This window comes from Periophthalmus magnuspinnatus, chromosome 3 (assembly GCF_009829125.3).
Source record: "Periophthalmus magnuspinnatus isolate fPerMag1 chromosome 3, fPerMag1.2.pri, whole genome shotgun sequence".
Taxonomy (NCBI): Eukaryota; Metazoa; Chordata; class Actinopteri; order Gobiiformes; family Gobiidae; genus Periophthalmus; species Periophthalmus magnuspinnatus.
In genome coordinates this window covers 9,149,276-9,173,370 of record NC_047128.1, presented here as the reverse complement: position 1 = coordinate 9,173,370, position 24,095 = coordinate 9,149,276, and the positions used below count along the sequence as shown (strand labels likewise).

Here is a 24,095-nt window from a genome sequence, read left to right as displayed (position 1 = left end):
CTGAGTCAGCAGCACTGGCCCAGAGCTCTGAGCTGTCGGAATATTTACAGTAGCCAACACCATACTGAAGTAAGAATACTGTATTTCCAGAGCAGGGGTCGGCACCCCGCGGCTCTGGAGCGGCATGCGGCTCTTTCATCCTTATACTGTGGCTCTGCGTGGCTTCGGAAAATACATTTTAAGTATTTGATTAAAGTGTATTTTATTTGTGTTAGTTCTTTTTTATTGTAGTTTAAATTGAAAGATTATTGTGATCTTGAAATATTAAAATAACATAATATTTTTGTATTTTTTGTTGATTAAAATAAACGTCACACTCAGGGAAAAATGTTAAAAACAAACACTGCTCACGCCTCACAGACACAGCTTACAGTCCTGCGTAAAGATACAGCCCTGATTTTCAGAGGCTGTGCAGCGGTTCAGGAGCAGGAGGATCTTCTCTGATGTAACTTTCGCCCGTCCCTTGTTCGTAGATATATAATGAAATTCCTGAGAGGAAATCACCACAGAAATCCATTTAATACAATGGCGCGTATATTACATCTGATTTGATCTAGATCTGCTCTTGTCTTCCGCGATGACGTATCACGTATAATGTATCAGACACGTTGCCCAAATTTAGTGATTGAGTGAAAATGAGCCAAAACTAAGAAGTTGGAGAAGTTGTTTGCAGAGGGGAAAAGGCCAACTAAGGAGTCAGAAGAGGAGCCTACGACCTCCAAGAAAAAGAAAGCTAAATTCAACAGAAATACCAGGAGACCTACTTAAAATATGGGTTTGTCACTACAGGTGACTCTCACGTGCCGAGTCCGCTCTGCGTGAAGTGAAAGTGAACGAGACAATGGAACCTTCAAAACTGCTTCGGCACATGGAGACTAAATACCCTGGATTAAAAGATAAGCCTTTACAGTTTTTGGAAAGAAATTGCGGAGCAGACTGGACATAACAAACACAATGTGGGAGTCATTGTCTCCCATCACTCCTGGAGGGGACCACCTCATTGCAAAGAAACAAGTGCAGTCCAAATGGCTCTTTGGGTGGTAAAGGTTGACGACCCCTGTTCTAGAGTGTAAGTAACAGAGAAGTAGCAATTACCATATTTTATGGACTATAACTCGCACTTTTTTATAGTTTGGCCAGGTGTGCAACTTATACTCAGATGGAATTTATATGTGAAATTATTCAAGTATAGAATTTTACATCTTCGTTATTGTCACACTGGTAACTGCACGAGGGCACTCTAGGCTCAAGTGCAAATAACACAGCTACGCGGAAGCGACGCTTCATCTACTTCCGGAGCAGGCGGAATTGTTCAGAAGTCACACCAAGGATGAAGAATTCAATGGACTTCGTGATTTGGAGTGAGAATGAGAGTAAAGTTGTTTGTTTTATATGCTTTAGTTATCTGATTAACTGTTAGTATCTTAGGTTAACATACCAGACACTTATTCAGTTCGTTTTCTATGCTTCATGTAGCTGAATAAATATGCGGTATATAACAGTTGATTATACATGTTACAGTTCACTTGTTTGACCAACACATGTCGCTGGTGTGTTTATAATACCTGTAACAAAGGTTTGCATAATCTTTATTCTCCTATATTCTCCGAACTAACCATGTTTTCACTGCCACCTGTACACACCCACTGTGTACACACTCACTTTTGTAATTCATGATACGTGTAGGATTTGACAGCACTGTATAGTCATTTTGAAACTATTTTTTTTTTAAATGTGCAGCTTGCTAGTGTGATGTGCAGCTATCCATAGGAGGGGCCGAGAGCATGCGGCGCTTTGTTGTGATGACATTTACAGAGACATCAGCTCCCATTGAGCACCGCACTTTTCTAACCCGGAAGTCAGCAGACTCGTTTCTTTTATTAAGTTGTTTTAGAAGATCGTAGATTTTAACTAGGAGACACAAGCACAATATGTGTGCTTTAAGAGTTACATTGACATACAATAATTTTATCATGATATTACACAATGAACACTGAAGCCTGATTTTTTTATTTGGCATGGCAAGGCAAGGCAAGTTTATTTGGATAGCACAATTTGAACAGAAAGTAATTCAAAGTGCTTTACTGGATAAGGAAGACATTAAAATCACGCAAATTAAACATGAATAATCAAAAATAATCATGATAAAATTAACATTAAAACAGAAGAGTGCAGAATAAAAACCTTTCAGTCATATGCACAGGTTAACAGAACTGTTTTGAGCCTGGATTTAAACATTGTCAAAGTAGAGGCCTGTCTCACATCTTCAGGAAGACTGTTCCAGGTTTTAGTTGCATAAAACTGAAACGCTGATTCCCCATGTTCCCCATGACTCTGGGCACCAACAGGGAGCCAGTCCCTGAAGTCCCCAGAGTGCAAGATGGTTCATATGGCACTAAAATGTCGGACATGTACTTTGATGCTAGGCCACGAAGAGACTTACACACAAGCAGAGCTGCTTTAAAGTCTGTTCGCTGAGCCACAGGAAGCCAATGTAGAGACCTGAGCACAGGATTTATGTGCTCGTACTTCCTGGTTCTAGTCAGGACCCGAGTCGCATCGTTCTGTATGTACTGCAGCCATCTTAACGCTCGTTTGGAGAGGCCAGTGAGCAGACTGTTAGCGTAGTCTAACCTATTGGAGACAAATGCATGGATAAGTCTCTCGAAGTCTGGCTTTGACAGACTTTGATTTTTGCAATGTTTTTAGGTGGTAAAAAACTGCAGATGTTATTAATTTGATGTGGCTGTTAAAGTTCAAGTCAGTGTCAAATGAAGCAAATGCTCACATCTAACAGGATCAAGAATCAGTGTTCAAGTGGATGTCACTTTGTCACCTTGATAAGAGCAGTCTCAGTGCTGTGGTGGGGTATACAACCTGACTGGAAAACATCAAAGGAGTTATTCTTTTGGAGAAAGTTAATACACTGTTGGTAAGCTACTTTTTCGAGGACGTTACCTAAAAAAGGTAGATTTGAGATTGGTCAGTAATTGTTCAATATCAAGACTGCTCTTCTTTAGAAAAGGCTTGATAACCACAGTTTTCAAAGCTCTTGGGAATGTTCAAGATTGAAGTGACATGTTAACTACCCAAGTGAGAGGTGATAGCAGTTGAGCACAGACTTTAGAAATTTTGTGGGTAACACATTGAGACAGCATGTAGATGAAATCAGACTAGTGACAATCTCTTTTGTCTCTTAGTGACAATCAGTTTTGTCAGTTACAGGTGCAAAGTGAGTCAGCTCTAAGTGTCTAGGTGGATGCTGGGTTGTTATTTGTGTCGTGGAATTGATGGCATTTTTAATGCCCTGAACTTTGCCATTAAAGACTGCAAACTCATTGCCCTTAGATGTGGAAATTAGTTCTAATGGAGGAGGTGGAGGGTTTGTTAATCTGTTTACTGTTAAAAAGAGGACACAAGAGTTGTTACTGCAACTTCCAATAATGTCAGAAAAATACCTCTCTCTTGTTCTACATCAGTGGTTCTTAACCTTGTTGGAGGTACTGAACCCCACCAGTTTCATATGCACGTTCACCGAACCCTTCTTCATTGAAAAATAAAATATTTTTTTCAAATTCAAGACATATGTATGTTTTACTGGTGCACAAAATGGACCGTGCATTAACATCACTGTGTTCAAAGAATAAAACCAATACAATGCATGAACTCAGAACAAATTACATGCATACCTTTTTACAAATCAATCAATCAATCAACATTTATTTATAGAGCACTTTACAACACTCAAGGTGACCAAAGTGCTTTCCAGTAAAATCAAATTAAAACAAGTTAAAATCAGACTAAAACAGTAAAATAGGAGAATAAAATACATTAATACAACAAATTATAAATAATGATAATGTGTCACAACATTACTAAGTGTTGAAGCCAGTCTGAATAAATATGTTTTAAGCCTGGATTTAAAAAGACCGAAGTCAGTAATGGTGCGCACATCAGGAGGCAGTTTGTTCCAGAGTTTGGGCCCAGCAACAGAGAAGGCCCGATCACCCCAGTGTTTGTATTTAGTTTTTGGAACTTCCAAAAGGAGTTGATTAGATGACCTCAAGGCCCGGTTTGGATTTCGGACCATCAACAGTTCAGCCAAGTAGGGCAGGGCGAGGCCATTAAGAACTTTAAAAACAAAAAGTAAAATTTTAAAATCAACTCTAAAAGTAACAGGAAGCCAATGGAGTGAATAAAGGACTGGGGTGATGTGTTGGCGTCTGGATGTGTTGGTTAAAAATCGTGCTGCAGCATTTTGCACAAGTTGGAGGCGACCCAGGGATGACTGAGAGACACCAACATAAAGTGAGTTACAATAATCTATTCTAGAGCTGATAAAAGCATGAACCGTTTTCTCAAGGTCATTGCGATTTAAAAATGGCTTAACTTTTGTTAAAAGACGTAGCTGAAAAAAGCTTGCTCTGACCACGCTGTCAATTTGTTTGTCAAATTTAAAAGCGTTGTCAAGAATGACCCCGAGATTTTTAACAGTTGGTCTGAGCCTTGAGGACAGTGAGCCAAGATTTAAGGGGGCAGAATCACCAAACAAAATATATTCAGTTTTTTCTTCATTTAAATGCAGAAAGTTTTGTCCTAACCACAGCTTGATATCTGCAATACAATTGAACGATTCAAGCGCGGCATGTTTCCTTGACATTACAGGTAAATATATTTGAATATCATCTGCATAGCAGTGGAACGCCCAAGAATGGAACCCTGGGGTACTCCACAAAACAGGGAAGCAGTGGAGGATGATAGTTCACCTATCTGTACTGAGAAGGTCCTATTGGTCAGGTATGAGGTGAACCACTCAAGTGCTGCACCGCGAATGCCAACATGGTGGTTTAGCCGGGACAGAAAGACCGAATGGTCCACTGTATCAAAAGCAGCTGTTAGATCTAGCAGCACTAATACAACAGGACATTTGGCATCAACAGAAAGGGCAATGTCATTGTGAACTTTCAGCAATGCAGACTCCGTGCTGTGGCGTGATCTGAACCCGGACTGGAATTTCTCTAGAATAGAGTTTTCGTCTAAAAATGACTGCAATTGTATAAAAACAATTTTTTCAAGAATTTTTGAAATAAAAGACAAGTTAGAAACAGGTCTAAAATTAGATAAAACTGAAGAATTCAAATTAGGTTTTTTAAGAAGAGGCCTAACTATGGCATGTTTAAAAGCACTTGGGACACATCCTGAACTAAGACAAATGTTGACTAAAACCAAGAGGGAAGGCCCAACAGTGCTGAACACCTTCTTTAGCAACTTGGTTGGTACAAGGTCCAGCGGACAGTTTGTTGCGCTCATATGTTTAACTACATCAGTGAGAAATGAAAGTGAGACTGATTCAAAATGGTCAAACACAGCAGAATGAGTGGCAAAAATAGGTAGGTCTAAGCTAATGCTGCAGCTAGTTAGCTGTCGAACAGACACCACTTTGTTAACAAAAAAGCAAAGAAAATCTTCACAAGTGGAAACTGAGGCGTCAGTCAAAGGAAAAGTGCCTGGATTCACTACAGAATCAATTGTACTGAACAGCACTCGGGGAGAATGACCATTGCTAGATATAATATCAGACAGATATTGGGACTTAGCCTCTTTCATGGCTCTCTGATAATGAGCAAGATTGTCCCTCAGTATGTCCAGAGAAACATGTAAATTGTCCTTTTTCCACCGTCGTTCTGCCTGTCTGCAACGCTGCCTAAGAGCACGAGTAGTGTCATTTAACCAGGGATCGGTCCTTGGCTTGGTGGACCTGTGCTTAAAAGGAGCAATAGTGTCTAGGATTCCAGAACATGTTTTATAAAAAGATGAAAGGAGGGTGTCTGGGCATTCAGGTACAGCACATTCCTGGGTAAAAAAGTCTATAAAAGCAGCAGTAAACTCCTCAGCTGTAGAGGACGTGATGATACGACGGCAGGAGGCTGGAACAGGAGGCTTGCTGACTGGAGGTGGAGCCAGAAAATTGAAAATAATGGGCAGATGATCTGAGAGGACAGTCTCAGTTATTTCAACAAGGGAAACAGAAAGCCCATGGGAAAGAATCAGGTCCAGTGTGTGACCAGCATTGTGAGTAGGTCCATCCACAGACTGAATTAAATTAAAAGATGTCAGAAGGTGTCTGAAATCATTTGCAAACTGATCAGAGGGACAACATACATGGATGTTAAAATCCCCACAGACAAGTATATGTTCATATTTAGGGACCATGTCAGCTAAAAATTCTGAAAAGTCCTGAATAAATTCTTTATTATATTTAGGTGGACGGTAGATTACTGCACATAAAACAGGACGAGCAAGCTCTATTGTAAACAACTGCATTTCAAAAGAAGAGAAATTGCTAAAATGTAAAAGCTTGCATTTAAAATTGTCCTTAAAAACTGCTGCGACTCTGCCCCCACGACCAGACGCTCAAGGTGAGCTGAAGAAGGAGCACCGAGGGGGGAGTACCTCCATGAACACGCTGTTGTCACCTGGTTTAGTCCAGGTTTCCGTCAACAACAGAAAATCCAGGAAATGTGTTGAAAAGAAATCATTCAAGATAAAAGTTTTATTCGTGAGCGACCTGGTATTAATCAGGGCAACACGAATTATGATGTGGTCAGTTTGCTGAGGCCGACAAGGGACTAAGCGAAGATTTTCCCTCACGGAGCCCTGTTTGCAGATTCTGACACGTCGCTGGCTCAGCTGTGGATAGCCGGTGTCCTGAACAGCTGAGCGGAGCCAGCGTGACTCCGAGGAATGCCGCACAACATAGCCCCCAAAGACATGACCTTTTTTAATACTACCACACTGAAATTATTTAAATTTGTAACCTTATGTATTTCAATAATGAACTTATTGTATTTATGCTATTTATTATTTTTAGCGTTTTAACACACACCCATCACCTAATTTCCATCAGACTACAATAATAATGAATATTTATTGCAAATCAGTGTGATTTTTGCTGTTGTCTTTGAGAGACCAGTTCAGAAATGCATGTCTTCACCTTGGCAAGTGCCACTCTCATGTCATTTTCACAGCAAAGTCTATTCCTTTTCTTCGTTTTTATGTCATTTTATGTTTTTATGCCGTTCGAACAACTCATTTAAGTTGGGCTGGTACTTCGATAGGCTCATCAAAGGGTGCATTTGTTGAATTGGGACACGGGTAGTGTCTGGAGACGCTCGCAGTCCGCGAATCATATGAGTCGGGTGCATGCCTTGACCTCCGCCGAACCCCTGAGATTGACTCACCGAACCCCTAGGGTTCGATGGAACCCAGGTTAAGAACCATTGTTCTACATAAAGTGTGGCTGTGCATGTGCATCTTTTCTCTGTAAACCTCATAATGAATTTGGAGCTTTGACTTGCTCCATTCCTGCTTGGCCCTCCGGCACTCCCTTTTCTGTGTCCTGACGGAGTCATCATTTACTCCTTTTATAATGAGCAGGTCCAGAGTGTGCCCTCTGTTTTGGGTGGGCTCGCTGAGTCAGACCAAAGGTTTCAAGGACAGAATTGAGTGTGTTTCTGTCAAAACACATTATCCACATGTACATTAAAATCACCTGTAATGAATAAACCATCAAAGTCTGTGCATACGACTGAAAGCATCTCAGTAAAATCATCAATAAAACAGAGACAGTGCTGGGGAGGTTTGTAAATGACTAAGTAGAGTATGGAGGGTGACTGTTTTAACTTTAACTTTAAAGGAAACATATTCAAAATATGAAAACACCCCAAATGACAACCTGTGAGTGACCAAATTATCTCTAAAAAATGCACACACACACACCTCCACCCTTTTTGTTTCAGATTCAAATTTGAAGTTGGGTGGAGTTGATTCCATAAGAATTGTATTACCTATGTTTTTGTCAAGCCATGTTTCAGTTAAAAACATAAAGTCATGTGACATAAAATGATGTGACATTGAGTAAGTTTTACTTTCAGTAGGACTGGTTATCTTCTTACAGGAAATGTGAACTAAATTTCTCTGATTGGACAGTCTAACGGTCCTTCATGTTAATCAGTCTATGTGGTGTAACTGTAGATACAGTTCCATCACAGGGCCTCAGCATATTATCTTTATCATGACTGTATGTCATGCAACAGCAGAGGCCCTGTGTGCCCTAGTTCTTGGTGATAACAGCTCTGGGAGAAGGCAGGGAAGGGCAAGCAGGGGGGAGTGTGGGTGAGGGACTAGCTGAGGGCCGAGGAGGTGGAGCAAGGGGGAGTTTGGGTGAGGGACCAGGTGAGGGCCGAGGAGGTGGAGCAAGGGGGAGTTTGGGTGAGGGACCAGGTGAGGGCCAAGGAGGTGGAGTAGGGGGAGTTTGGGTGAAAGACGAGGGATTATAGGTGGGTACGGGGAAGAGTTCAGCATAGTTGATGCCAGAACTCTTGATCATGCTATATTGGGTGTGAGGGGAGCCATCTTAATTCCTGATCTGAAGAGGCTTTCTAGATGGTTGGGAAGGGCCATGGGTGAATGTGGGGAGAAAAAGGAGAGTGAAGAGTCCCTAGAGGGAGTAGATGTAGCAAAGGGGACCCAGGGCTGGTCTGTGGGCAGGGGAGGAGATGGGGGTGCTGCTGGGACTGAAACTTCTGTTGGGGCTGTCACAGACAGGTTCAAGGCCAGTGACAAGGGCCCTGGGGGACGTGACACTGGAGATGGATCCTTCACTTGGGAAGGTGGTGCTGCTGCTGACTTGTTCTCTGGGGGAGGTAGTGGTGCTGCTGGGGGAGATGGTTGTGCTGCTGCTGAAGACTATTTTGCTATGTAAGATGGTTGTGCTGCTGGTGGTGACTCCTTCACTGGGGGAGATGGTTGTGGTAGTTTTGGTGCTGCTGATGGTGCTGACACATTGGCTCGGTCTCTGGCTGGTGCAGCAGAGATGCTTCTCTCATTCCTCTTTTCTCTCACTGGTTCATGACCCTGTCCAGGCCAGTGCCTCAGAGCATGGAGGAGGTTATCCTTCAGCACTCTCACTCCACCTCTGCTCAGGTGTGGGCCATTTCCCTTGAACAGGTCCTCTTGTTTCCAGAATAGATCAAAGTTCTCAATGTAGTGCAATCCTCTGGCCACACATGCGTTGAACAGCCATGTGTTCAGCTGAAACAGCCAGGTAAATTTGTTCATCTTCCTTCTATCTATGCTAGGAAGAGGTCCATTGATGAATATCTTAACCTCCACTTTATCAAGCTCGTCAAATAATTTAATGAAATCCCTTTTCAAGATTTCATTCTGTTCCATTCCTGTCAACTGCACCCACGTGAACAATCAGTTCTTTAACTCCTTGGTGAGTTGACAAAACTTTTTGCAGGAGTTTTGTAATAGAAAAAGTGACTGGAATATGAGCAAGTTTGGATTCCTTTGTGGCTCCCATCTCTGATAGCACCATCTCCTAGCAGCAGCATATCTCTGAACTTGACGTTTGGCACAGATTGCATGTCTTCCACTGTTATTTTGCCAACTTCAATGCTCTTGTTTTGTGACAAAAATCCATTTTCTGTTTGTATGTTAACAACATCAGTCTGTGGCAGTGGTAAAAATCTGTTTGTAAGCTGTATTTTGGGTGATGTAATTATATTAGCATTGTCTTTTATTGCTTGTTGCGTTGGCTTGGCATTCTTGTCTTTACAAAGTTTTAGAAAAGACACAGTATCACTCTGGTTTAAGTTGAAAGTAGCAGTTTTATCACCCTCTTCTTCAGGAGTACAGTGGATATAAAAAGTCTGCACACCCCTTTTCAAAAGCCAGGTTTTTGTCATGTAAAATAATGACAGCAAAACAACTAATTTCACAACTTTTCCCACCTTCAATGTGACCTATATGCAATTGAAAAACAAACTGAAAGCTTTAAAGGGGAAAAATATAAAATAAAAAAAACTTAAAATAACCTGGTGGCATAAATATGCACACCCTTAAACTAACACTTTGTTGCAGCACCTTTGGCTTTTATTACAGCACTCAGCCTATCAGCATGGCACATCTTGATGTGGCAATATTTTCCCACTCTTCTTCGCAAAACTGCTCCAAATCTGACAGATTGCGAGGGCATCTCCTGCGCACAGCCCTCTTCAGATCACCCCACAGGTGTTCGATGGGATTCAGGTCTGGACTCTGGCTGAGCCATTCCAAAACCTCAATCTTATTCCGATGAAGCCATTCTTTTGTTGATTTAGATGTGTGCTTTGGGTCATTGTCGTGCCGAAAGATGAAGTTCCTCTTCATCTTCAGCTTTCTAACAGAAGGCCGAAGGTTTTGTGCCAACACTGACTGGTATTTGCAACTGTTCATAATTCCCTCCACCCTGACTAAGGCCCCAGATCCAGTTGAAGAAAAACAGTTCCAAAGCATGATGCTGCCACCACCGTGCTTCACTGTAGGTATGGTATTATTTTGGTGATGAGCAGTGTTGTTTTTGCGCCAAATATACATTTTGGAATTATGTCCAAAAAGTTCAAACTTGGTTTCATCAGGCCATAACACATTTTCCCACATGCTTTTGGGAGATTTCAGATGTCTTCTTGCAAAATTAAGCCGGGCTTGGATGTTTTTCTTTGTAATATAAGGCTTCCGTCTTGCCACCCTACCCCATAGCCCAGACATACGAAGAAGACGGGACACATGTACTACACAGCCAGTACTTGCCAGAAATTCCTGCAACTCCTTCAGTGTTGCTGTCGGCCTCTTAGCAGCCTCCCTGACTACCGTAAATTTCGGATTATAAGCCGCTACTTTTTTTCCACGCTTTGAACCCTGCGGTTTATACAGCAGTGCGGCTTATTTATGGATTTTTTACTGGATAACGGCCCCTGGGTTTTATTTTCACGGACAAGCCTTCTACACGTGGCAGATAAATATGGCAAAAACAACTTAAGTGCATTAAAAAAATACAACTCACCAAACCGCTGCATCAGAGGGAGCCCTGCGCTGATTATGTGATTATGTCTACTCTGCTCCGCAGTTTCTTTAAAAAAAAACAACAAAAAAACTCTAAAGGCGTATCGTTTAATCCCAGGTGCTTATTCTCCATGTGCCAAAGCAGTTTTGAAGGTTTCATTGCCTTATTTGCTTTTCCCGTATGTTACGTAGAGCGGACTGTGCGCGTGAGTCACCTGCAGCGACAAACCCAGATTTTAAGTGGGCATTGTCTGTTATATTTATCTTTCTTTTTCTTGGAGGTCGTAGTCTCCTCTTCTGGCTCCTCAGTTGTCCTTTTCCCCTTTGTTAAAAGCTCCCCAAAGACTTTTGTTTTGGCTCATTTTCACTCGCTTGTGGTTCTAGTTTTGTGTGTCGTGTCTGATGTGTTATACGTGATACGTCATCGCAGAGACAAGAGCGGATAATAAACTTGCTACAACATCAAATAGATTTCTGTGGCGATTTCCAGCAGGATTTTCATGATACATCTACGGACGAGCTTATTAGTGTGTCATTAGGGACGGGCGAAAGTTGCTCCTGACCCCTGTGCGCACAGCGTCTGAAAATCAGGGCTCTTTACGCAGGACTGTGTCTGTGCCCGTGTCTGTGAGACGTGAGCGGTGTTTGTTTTGAACATTGTTCCGCGAGTGTGACGCTTATTTTGAGCAACGAAAAATAAGAAAATATAATTTTATTTTAAGATCATAATAATCTTCCAATTTAAACTACAACAAAAAAAGAGCTAACACAAATAAAATACACTTCAGCCACGCAGAGCCGCAGTATAAGGCTGAAAGAGGCGCATACGGCTCCGGAGCCACGGGTTGCCGACTCCTGAAATAGAGCCACTGCACGTAAGCTCGACATCAATGAATCCAACTTGGTCAATGTAAAAGACGACAAAAGTTTTCAGAGGAAATAAAAGCAGATTTTCCGTTTTGGTGCAGTTTTATTTTATAAACCTGCAGATGTGTTCATCCCGTGTTGTTGTCGTGTTGGTTCCAATTTTCAGGCACAGTTTAAAAAAAAAGCGTGTCGGTGCACCGTCTTTCTGTGTAAATGTCTCATGTTACAATATGAAAACCTGCGGCTTTTATTCAGGTGCGGCTTATATATGTACAAAATTGATTTTCTCTTCAAATTTAGCTGGTGCGGCTTTTATTCAGGTGCGCTCTGTAGTCCGAAATTTACTGTAGTTTTCTTCTCGTCTTATCATCAACTTTGGACGGACATCCCGTTCTTGGTAGAGTCACCTTCACCTGACTGATATCTTTGAATAATGAGATCTCTCTGATGCTTTGGAAGTTTTCTGCAGACCATTCAATTTTCAATTCAATTCAATTCATTTATTTTTGTAACGCCCAAAATCACAACAACAGTTGTCCCCATGGCTTGTGCTGGAAGATGTGGCTACAAAAATGTCAGGAAAAGCCTACTAGAACAGCTGACCTTTATTTGGGGTTGATCAGAGGCACTTTAATTGGTGACAGGTGTGTGCTGACTCCAGTTTAACATGAGTTTGAATGTTATCGGTTAAATCTGACCACAGCCACATCCCCAGTTATAAAAGAGTGTACACACTTATGCAACCACATTATCTCAGTTGTTTATTTTTACTTCACCTCCCTGAAAGATTTCTGTTTGTTTTTCATTGCATTGTACAGGTTATAGGTCACATGAAAAGTGGAAAAAGTTATGAAATTATTTATCTTGATGTAATTTTTTTACATGACAAAACCTAGCATTTGCAGTTGTACCCAGCTCTTTAAAAAGAATAGGTTACAGCATAGTTGCGTGTGAATAAATACAGCACCTGGTATAAATATTTTACCTGTGCGGTGACAGGGTGGGTAAAAGTGTAATACCCCGCCTTTAAGCATATAACTTTCTGTATCTCACTCCCAACCCCTCTGTCACATGACGACTGCAGACTGGACCTACCGGGCAGAGCAGGGACACACGGAGGCTGGTAGTGGCGATCTCACTGTCTGGGTCTGCGGTCAGCTTCTCTTTGACTGTACAGAGAGGGACAGGTCAGTACGCCCATAGACAAATCCACAACCAAATCTACAAGCACAACATACTCACAGCCATACTCACAATCATACTCACAGCCATACTCACAATCATACTCACAGCCATACTCAAAACCATACCCACAACCATATTCACAGCCACAGTCACAATCATACTCACAATCATACCCACAACCATATTCAAAACCACAACCATACACACAACTGTACACTAATTGTTTACATGGAGGGGGTCATTTATTCATTGCAGATGTTGTTTTGCTTGGAATGTTCCACATTATGGTATAAAACATAATATTTTGATGGAGAAAAGCAAGTAACTCCACCAAAGATTTTTGGCCACCTGTAATTGTAACATCAGTGGAACACATCACTAACATTTTCATGAGACAAGCATGTGACTCTCCAGCACAAAATGCACAGAGAAGACAAGCAAAATTTTGATTCATAAAGGTGCACAGTGTGTTCATTCACATTCACAAAAGACCTGTGATCAACAAAAAAACATGTGGTGACGTGTGTCAATGAAGTAGTGGATTTTAGTGTAACTGTTGTATTTGGACAAAAAGGTACAATTATACAAATCTTTCAATCTTTTTTCCAGATATCAGATAATATTCAGGTGAGGCGTAGCATGTAAGCACAGGCAGCAGCCACATATGAGCTGAACTGTGGTCTATTACACAATGTGAATGTGGACGCCAATAAAGGACTTCATAGCCATGTGTTCATGGGGTTGATCATTATGAATCAATGCCAAATTGTAATATCTGTTCTCATTTTTAAAATTGAATATTGCGATATCCCTACCTCACCAACACCCTCATCCCCCTCCCCCCAGCCTGACTCCATACTCACTGAGGGCTCTGGAGTGGTCCGGGTTCCTGATGCCTTTGGCCCTCAGCCTCTGCAACAGCACTGAGGACGACTGCTGCTTCACCAGGTACACAGCCATAGAGTAACTCTGTGGAAAAAACATAGAACAAGCATGGATTCACCTTCAGTACAGGCCTTTGAACTGTACTGGAATCTGAGTTTGCCAAAACGTCTCTGAATATGAATGGACAGAAATGAAAGCTGACACACTCATGTTTACTGTGAAGGAGTCACCCCAAGACTATATATCAAGCATCCTTTTGTGACAAAAACAGTACTCTGGTTGGCTGGTAGAGGGCAGTGCACCCCACTTTCACTTGGTTGTCTGAAAAAAGCTGTTCTAAAGCCGAGCATGTCCCCAAAAATGAATACCTGTTAATATTAACAATGTTTTTTCTGTGTTGATATAAAGTAATGAAAACAAATTTTAAAATAATAATAAAATTAATACTAAATAAGGTATCCAAAATCCTTTTAGTATGTTTTAGCATCTAATATGACAATAAAATTAAGCAAGATTTTTTACCTCCTGAGACCCTAGCTCTTGCATGATGTGCTTTATTAATTTCTCTTTGTATTTTGGGCTGATTGGGACCTGATAAGTGTAAATAAAAAGAATTATCCTTTTACATTATGTAGTTTCTGAGAAAAGTGATGTAAAACAAATGTCCTCGTGTGTGGACATTTTAATCATTTTGATAACATTTGAATAATGATTTGCAAAAACTATTTATTAAGACCCTGAACACAGTAACATTTGTCCTGAATATAAAAACAAAATGAGAAACAACAATTGTGCCTCTTGGAACAATGTGTCTCGTGTGAAGAGCTGCTGACAGGAGCAGGTAGAAAAATAAAACACATTTTTAATATATTATTTATATATATATATATATATATATATATATATATATTAAACATTCTAAACTGTTAAAAATTTTCTAAATTGAATATATTTGCATTGTTGCTGTTCTTGTATGCTGATATTCTTCTTCTAAAAATTTGCACTGTGGTCTAGACAACCCAAAATGTGTTGTCCACATATGAGGACGCCCGGTCTCTGTCTAGTTTTGAGATTCATATGTCCCTAAAATGGTCCATTTGGTCAGTTTTTAGACCTAAAACACTTTTTTTTAAATATATGAAAACATTACATATTGAAATTTTGATTTTAGTCCACTTGTCACCCACGTGTGGATACCAATTTGTGGGTGGAGTGCCTGCTCCTCCTGCAGTAACATCCTCTTTGCTGCCACCATAGGGTGGCAGCAAAGAGGAGGTTACTGCAGGATACTAAGTTAAAAGAGAGAACAAAACTGACACCGGACTAAATCTGCAAACTGCTGGAAATTTGTCTAAATACCACATATTTCCATTTTAGAGGGAACTTCTACAGGCAAATCCACGGCTGTGCAATGGGCTCACCGGTCTCTCCTATTATGGCTAACTTATACATGGAACAATTTGAAAAGGAGGCATTGGCCTCATTTACAGCCACTGCACCACTCCGCATTGGTATCGGTACGTGGATGACAATTGGAATAAAATCAAGATCTGGAACCCTTTACTGCACATATTAATGTCGTAGATCCAAACATCATGTTCACAGGGGAAGATGCCAAGGAGAACAAACTGGCCTTCTTAGATTGTGCAGTAACTATAGGAGAGGACCGGTGACTCCAGGTAGAAGTCTTCAGGAAACCCAGTACCTGCTGTTTGATTAACACCATCCACTGCAGCACAAATTCAAAGTTATCCTTACTCTACAACACAGAGCTCAAGTGGTGCACACAAACAGAGATAGATATAAGGCAGTGTCCACCAGCTATCTGACCAGAACTGAAGAAGCAACTTGGATGGGCAGTGAAACGTCTTCACTCCTACAACAACTTGTCTAATTGATAGATTTAAACTTTGTAATTTGCTACTAAACCTGGATCTGCTCCTCTGATATCTCTGTCTCCCCTCTCCTCCACTGCTGCCTGCTCTATAGGCCCATGGTGCTGAGAGACACAAAGCGTCAATATGAGGGACAGCTTGTACTGTTTCCTCTTTATTACTTCTCAAATCTGCTTTTGAACAAGACACCTTCACTCCTGTGTTCTTCTGCATTTTTAGAACATGCTTATTTTAAGTAGCCTCATCAATGGGCAAATAATACATACATAATACAATACATGCCCAAATGCAGGGACCAAATGTTATTGTCTATTTTATTGTTATTATTATAACTTGCCTTTAAAGATAAAATGTCTGTTCTTAGTCTCGGATTTTGTAAAATATTTTTCCTCAAAAAATGCGACTTATAGTTCAGTGCAACTTATATATGTTTTTTCTTCATTATTACGCATTTTGTGAAATAAAAACTGGAGCACTGTTCTGTCTGAATATGTGCAATACAATTCTCCATGTGGAGGAGTCTTTTAGCTATAACTTAACAGTGATTACCCTTCCAATCTCGCCAGTCCAGGACACTACGATGGTGTTGGGCACAGTGGTGGACAGCCGCACCAGGGACGTGATGTTGATGGGTCTGCTGGGCCTCTTGGGCTCCACGCCATTTTTGGTCGGAGGCAGATAACCCTGGGACACAGAGAAAGTGTTACGGAAAAAACAAACATCTTATAACATTTTTGGTTCTTAGGACTGGACAATATGGAGATAAAAATGTAATTGTGATCTCATGCCTGTGATGATCTGCTATTTTGGTCAAATTGACAATTACAAATCCTGCTTCCACCTACTGGTCAGCTTCCATCATGAGTGACAGCTGGGTATAACCAATCACAGTGAAGTGTAAACTTACAGAAAGAGTGGACAACTTTAGTTACCGCTTAAATGATGTATAATATATACTAAGAAAATATGAATTGTGATCAAATCAAAATTGTGGTCATGTAGGATGGAAGACATCTGCACAAGAAGATGCTGTAAAACTCTCACTTTCACATCAGTCTTCAATATTCAAAATATTGTAATTAGCCCAACTATATGAAGAAAACTATGAAGCAGTCAATTTTGAATATTTTTGGTATGGTTTCACATGAGCTCACAACAAAAAAGAATTTCTGATGGAAATCAATAGAAGTAAAAGACTAAACCGCACTTTCTTCGTGGTCCCATTTACTTCAATGGAGAATGTGGGAAAAGTTTTGCCCCTAAAATCTGACATAAAGTAGTGCTGATTCGTGTATAATCAATGTTAATGTGACCAACACTGCAGCAATTCTCTGAAGGCTTTAGAACAGCTCTGTAGTCCCTATAGAACTGATTTACCTTTAAGACTTGCAGCCCCATGTAAAATAATACAACCCGAATGTCGATGGCAACTTCTGGAATAAGGCGAGTAATACACTATGATTTTGTGTCGAAAATTATAATATTCTTTAAAAAAAGAGCTTTCAAAATCATCATTTGTGTATCAGAAAGTCAGAATTCTATGTTGGAATTTAATGTTTAACTGTGCAAATGCAGTACCTATTTGTACCTCTGGGCCTATCCTGTGGTCAAAGGTAACAAAGACGAGTATTAACTTAATGTAGGTATGTACAATATTTAGGTATATGTACTTTACTTAAAAATTTTATTTTTAATTTGATTTTTTCATGTGATACTTTTACTTGAATAACTTTTTACCTCCGTATCTGTATGGAGGTAAAGAAAGTTCTTCTCAAAAAATGTGTGTAGTTGTGCCATTATTCAAACACATACACAGGAGTTAACAATTGTGACATAACATCTTTCCAACTGACAAGTCCTATTCCTAAAAAGAAATTCATCCATTTTTCAACATAAATGTTTTTTTTCTGTTTGGATATTTCTTTCAAAAACAAGGGACTGCCCATAGATGCAATCAGTTTAGATGGATGGTAGGGATCTGTAGAATTCTTCTGAACTGTAGTGTCTCGTGAACACATCATGTCCCAACTGTATATGTTGTAAGTGTCTGTGGAGTAGTGTGTATGTTTTGTGCAACTCACGGGCAGGTTGCAGGGCTTGCCATTGACTTTGACACACAGATTTTGGGGAAAGTGGTCGTCTTGGGGACAGCTGGTCTCCGACAGACAAAAGCGCAGCTGGACCTGGACCGAGAAGTCACACTTGGTCCCCGAGATGTCCCTGCAAGAACATACACAAAAATACACCACTACGCACACGGTAAACACACGCACCATAGACTGTATATATACATGGACATATGTAACATGCTACCCGCCGCGTTCCAAATAGGAAGTGATCATGGGCACACTTCCGGCTCTATCAAGTCAGACTGACTCTTTGGTTGCTATGATACTTGTGGTCAGAATTCCAAATGTGGAACTCGGCTCCAAATTCACCCCTGTAATTATTAGCTTCAATGAGCTTCGTTTGACTGAAGCTGAACACTATGGGTGATGTCACACTCACCTAAACACACGCACTAACAATAACACACGCTCACACATAACATACTCTGCTCAGCTCTGAGGCAACATTCTGCTCACTACTGAAACAACAGAAGGACGAATAAGAGGAAATTGACTCAAGTTTGGAAAATCTAAATCAAATCTCAAGGAAGTCTAAAAAAAAACAATAAAGGTGATCACTCAGACACCTGCAAATTGTATGGTAATTGATGTTTTAGTAACTTTTTTTAAACGTTGGTTTAATATTATCGTGATAATATCGTTAATCACAATTATTTTGGTCAAAATAATCATCTAAAGCCTACATTTTAATATCGTTCCATCCCTAATATGGACGGCCTCATGTGAAAGCTCAAAACTTCCAGAATTCACCCCCTGAGCTGCACAGGCTACACTAACACTGGTGACTGTGGCTGAGACCAGGACCAGGGCTGTACTCACATGGAGCTGCTGATCTGCTGCACCTGCTGAGGTGTCAGGGCGAATGCAAAGCACGTCTCCTGGAAACGCTGGCTGCTGTCCGATGCTGAGGAGAGAGGCAGGAGAGAGACAAGTCAGTGCGCGGGACCGGAGAGAGAAAAGACAGAGACAGGACCGAGACAGGAGGAGAGAGATAGGAGAGACAGGAGGACAGGAGAGAGACAGGAGGACAGGAGAGACAGGATAGACAGAAGAGACACAGGATAGACAGAAGAGGAGGAGGACAGGTCAGTGTAGGCGACAGGAGGAGACCTCTGCTTAATAGGGACTCATCGGTGTAATGCCTGAAGTGAAATTTAAAGAGGTCATGTATGGAACAGTACTTTCAGGTGCAAAAAAATATACAGAAAGTATACGTCATATATAAAGCTTTAAAAGTCCTTTGGACACCTCTGATCCACACAACAGAAAGCTGAAAAGGAGTACAATGTGTACTATCAGCATTTGCGTTTACAGTGTTGCAGGTATGCAGTTTAAGTTTAAGGGGTGCCGTTGGTAAAAAAAAATATTGTCCGCAGGTTTGGCTGGAGCTATTTTGCATGTAAAGTATATTGATTTAAGAAAGTCCAAAATTTTGGTGAAAAAACGTCATACCAGAGCCTTCAGCGCTCCATGTGAGAGACAGGAGGGTGTGGGGCTGTCACTGCAGGAGCAACACACTTATATAAACAGTGGAACTACAGCCACGCGGTACAGTCCACAGGTTTTGGGTTTTGAAATCCATCAGGGGGCATTCATGTCTGAAGCAGAGTACTGCTCAAAACACCAAGTTTTGTACATTGACTGTCACAAAAATGTTTAATTCATTCAATGTATTTAACCTGTGAGTGAGAAACAACCCTGTGAGGGAGACAAAACCACTGTGCAAAAGGTGTTCCCTATAAAGTAAATTAAAGCAAATGAAATACAGAGCACATAGGTTTGGAGACATATTGCCAGGTTTTAAGAAGATCAAATGTAAGAATACTGCACAAATGTTCCAAGTGTCACAGTTAGTGGTCACATGTGTCTCTGCAGAATTGACCAACAACACCAGCACACACGACTCACAACACCATAACACATGACCCGAACAGAGAATCCACAACACCAGTACAGAGGACCCACAACAACAGCACACACGACCCACAACACCAGCACACACGACACAACCACGACACATGTGGACTGTGGGACATATGGTAAAATACTGTTAAAGGGTCTTTCAGAAACATGACCAAACTGTGTCCCCAAATCTAAGGCAAACAAGTTCAAATCCAATATAGCTTTTAATGATAACTACTCTAACAGCTGTTTTATTCTTAGTTACAAAAACATTGGACATGATGTCTTAATTATGTTATAATCTGGTGTTTTAGTTCAAGTTGATTATCCAGTCAGAAAGCAGAATGAGCCTCACAAGTCGCTCATTTGGGTTTCCAATTTCAATTCTGAAATCCAATTGTTTTAAACCTAAAATGACTCTCTCTCATCTGAATGTTCACCACCTAAACCCCAGCACCTGCAACCAATCATGAATCAGTACTAGTACAGCCTTTACAGCTCAGTGAGTGAATTCTGGGGATTCTAAACTTTCACATGAGGCCTGCCCATCTATCTACAGGTTAAGACTCTGGACACACAGGCTCAGTAATGATTGTACTTCAAAGAGTAAGGGTGCAGGCTACATATACAGTTATATATATATATATATATATATATATATATATATATATATATATATATATATATATATATATATATATATATATATATATATATATATATATATATTAGTTTAAATGATAACACCTGCTCCATAAGAACCAAGCTTGAACTTTTTTGTTTTATTCATCCCTGTAATCTGTGCAAACTGCACATGATACAAACATGAAAAATTCTATATAGAGTTGATCCTGAGGTCCTGCGCTTCCACTGTTTCTCTCTTCTCCTGCCCCCGTCATCTGTGTCTCATTCATTAGTCTAATGTCCGTCTCCACCCAAACACAGCGTCATTTAAATGCTCTGTATATTTGAGCTGTTATTTCCCTGGTGCTTTGAGGTGCAGTCTTTGTACTTGGAAAACCAAATAATAGAGTGCTTGAGCCCTCCTCCTCTCCTCTCCTCCTCCCTTCTCCTCTCCTCTGCTCTGCTCTGCTCTGCTCTCCGGGCAGCATGCTATAAATAGAAGAGTGCTCTCTCTCCCGCTCCTTCTTTCGCGGCCTCTCCCTTTCTCTCTTTAAACCTCCCTCTCCCTCCTCTCTCTCGCTCTGTCTTTCTCTGTCTCTCTCTGTCTCTTTCTACCTCTCTGTATATGTGTCTTCTAATAACAGTTTCGCTCTCCCTCTCACTGTTTTTCTCTGTACCTCTCCTTCTGTCTCGCTCCTTCTCTTTTTCCTTCCTACCCCCTTCTCTCACTCGCCCCCTCTCCTTCCCTCCTTCCCTCCTCCCTCCGGTTCAGCTTTACACTGTGGTCAGATCCAAAGTAGAAGAGCCAAAAGGATGCAAGTTCCTAGGATTATTAATGACATCGATAAAAAAGTCATAACATCATCAGAAATTACGGTAAAAGTAGAAGATTCTTCCTTCAGTTTAGTTTGTCCTGAAAATACAACAAAACACAGATAGTGATTTTAAAATATGCTCTTAAAGACACTATGTGAACGATGGTTTAGTCTAAACTTTAAGCCCCACTCACTAAATCTCTTCCCTTCAAATGTTGTACCATGACAGACAAACAACTGTCTCAGGATGTTGTTTCCATATGGTTCTTTTCCAACAACATCCAATTAGATAAAAACAGTGTCTGTGGTAGTTTTTTCTTTAAAGTGCATAGGTCCTATCCAGTGTTAGGAAGTAACTGAATACATGTACTGAAAATACATATACTGAATACTCATTTTGATGGTATTCAAAATACAGCTACTTTTCTATAATCAATGGTGGTACCTGATCACGCAATTTTGGCTTCTAACTGCTGTTTTTTGTAAAAACATACAAGATGGCTTTCTCTAATCAGAGATAAATAAATGCAGAACAAACAGTGCAACAAAAAAGTTGTTTTTTTTAATTCTGTGTTTTTTTAAACTATAATATAATGCAACTCAGTGTAAAAGTATACTAAGTATTCAGAATGCAGTACTCTGATTGGACCATGTACACACGTGGACAAAATTGTTGGTACCCTTCGGTTAATGAAACAAAAACTCACAATGGTCACAGAAATAACTTGAATCTCACAAAAGTAATTATAAATAAAAAATCTATGAAATTTAACCAATGAAAGTCAGACAATGCTTTTCAACCATGCTTCAACAGGATTACTTTAAGATCCATGGGACTGTAGCCAACCTCCTTGGATGTGGCCACAGGAGGAAAATTGATGACAAATCAAAGAGGCGGATAATATGAATGGTAACAAAAGAGCCCAGAAAAACTTCTAAAGAGATTAAAGGTGAACTTCAAGTTCAAGGAACATCAGTGTCAGATCGCACCATCCATCGTTGTTTGAGCCAAAGTGGACTTAATGGGAGACAACCAAGGAGGACACCATTGTTGAAAACAAATCATAAAAAAGCCAGATTGAAATTTGCCAAACTACATGTTGACAAGCCACAAAGCTTCTGGGAGAAGGTCCTATGGACAGATGAGACAAAAATGGAACTTTTTGCTAAGGCACATCAGCTCTATGTTTACAGACGGAAAAATTAAGCATATCAAGAAAAGAACACTGTCCCTACTGTGAAACATCCGGGAGGCTCTGTTATGTTCTGGGGCTGCTTTGCAGCATCTAGGAAAAGGGTGTCTTGAATCTGGGCACAGTACAAATCAAGGGATTCTAGAAAGAAATGTGCTGGCCAGTGTCAGAAAGCTTGGTCTCAGTCGCAGGTCATGGGTCTTGCAACAGGACAATGACCCAAAACACACAGCTAAAAACACCCAAGAATGGCTAAGAGGAAAACATTGGACTATTCTAAAGTGGTATTGTGTGACGTAAACCCTATTGAGCATCTTTGGAAGGAGCTGAAACATGCCGACTGGAAAAGGCACCTTTCAAACCTGAGACAACTGGAACAGTTTGCTCATGAGGAGTTGGCAAAAATATCTGCTGAGAGGTGCAGAAGTCTCATTGACAGTTAGAGGAATTGTTTGATTGCAGTGCTTGCCTCAAAAGTTTGTGCAACAAAATATTAAATTAAGGGTACCATCATTTTTGTGCAGGCATGTTTCATGAGTTTATTTATTTTTTACAATTCTGTTGAAGCATGGTTGAAAAGCAATGTCTGACTTCTACTGGTTAAATTTCATAGAATTTTTATTTATTATTACTTTTGTCAGATTCAAGTTATTTCTGTGACCATTGAGAGTTTTTCTTTCATTAACCAACGGGTACCAACAATTTTATCCACGTGTGTATCTGAATATCTTACAAAATACATTTTAATGCAGGTATTCAGTATTCTGTAACTAAATCCAAGTATCCTTCCCATCACTGGGCCTATCCTTCAGTTCTCTCAAACAGCATGGAGTCAGAGGAGTCAGGCCCCTTAAAGCTCAGGCCACTCTATCCTGATACTAGATTAGAGATTCAATTTTAGCATTACTCATATGACAAACTCATAAGTACAAACCATAGCCTGTATAAAGAAGTGGTCTAAATGAGTGTAATGTCCCCCATAGCGTTCAGCTCCAATCAAATGAAGCTCATCACAGCCAGCAGTTATAGGGGCCAATTTTGAGCAGAGGTCCATATTTGGTATTCTGACCGTGAGTGTCATAGCGACCAACGAGCCAATTCGGAGTGAGGCTATTGAAGGTAATGTCCCTTCAAGCCTGCACTGCTGGTTTAGCAAGGAGCGGGCACTTAGCAACAAACAACATTATAACATAAATCAAAAACTGTGTAATACGGGCCCTTTAAGTTCTCCAGTTGATCAAATTCATTTGAAGCAGAAGTATCTTTGGAACAAAATGTCTAATCAGCGTCCTGGAAAGAGGAGGCCGATGAGAGCCTGGATTTGCCTCTTATGTAATTACAGTTGTTAAACACATTTCTGTCACTGTGTGGGTTCTCATTTGTGTTTAATGATGCTTATTAAAATATAAACATGAATAAATCATCGGGACATTCATTTTTGGATGAGAGTGTAATTACTGCAGCAGAGCAAACTGGAGGCTTTCATCACTAATGTTATTACTGAAAGCAGGAGTCATGACAGGCCTAATCAGAGAAGACGTTGGCCGTGTCCCAATTCACCAAATGCACCTTTTGAAGGTACCCTTCGAAGTACTCCTCAAAGTATAGTTTGAAGCTTCCGGACGAGAATGGGTAATCCTCAGTGTAGCCGCCATTTCTTGCTGAAATGGGACAGGCCTACACCACGGACCGCACTTCCACAGCTGTCTTTGA

The 24,095-nt window shown here is 40.6% G+C and overlaps 1 protein-coding gene across 1 annotated transcript in view; it reads right to left on the bottom strand.

Moving 5' to 3' along the window:
- pias1a (protein inhibitor of activated STAT, 1a) overlaps positions 1-24,095 on the bottom strand; it is a 156,693-nt gene that overhangs the window by 11,834 nt on the left and 120,764 nt on the right. The window contains exons 3-7 of the mRNA XM_055231266.1: positions 18,668-18,752; positions 17,801-17,939; positions 16,269-16,403; positions 13,803-13,908; positions 12,850-12,923 (exon numbers count right to left, since the gene is read on the bottom strand). Coding sequence (XP_055087241.1) covers positions 12,850-12,923; positions 13,803-13,908; positions 16,269-16,403; positions 17,801-17,939; positions 18,668-18,752 — 539 coding nt within the window. The remainder of the gene's footprint in view (positions 1-12,849; positions 12,924-13,802; positions 13,909-16,268; positions 16,404-17,800; positions 17,940-18,667; positions 18,753-24,095) is intronic.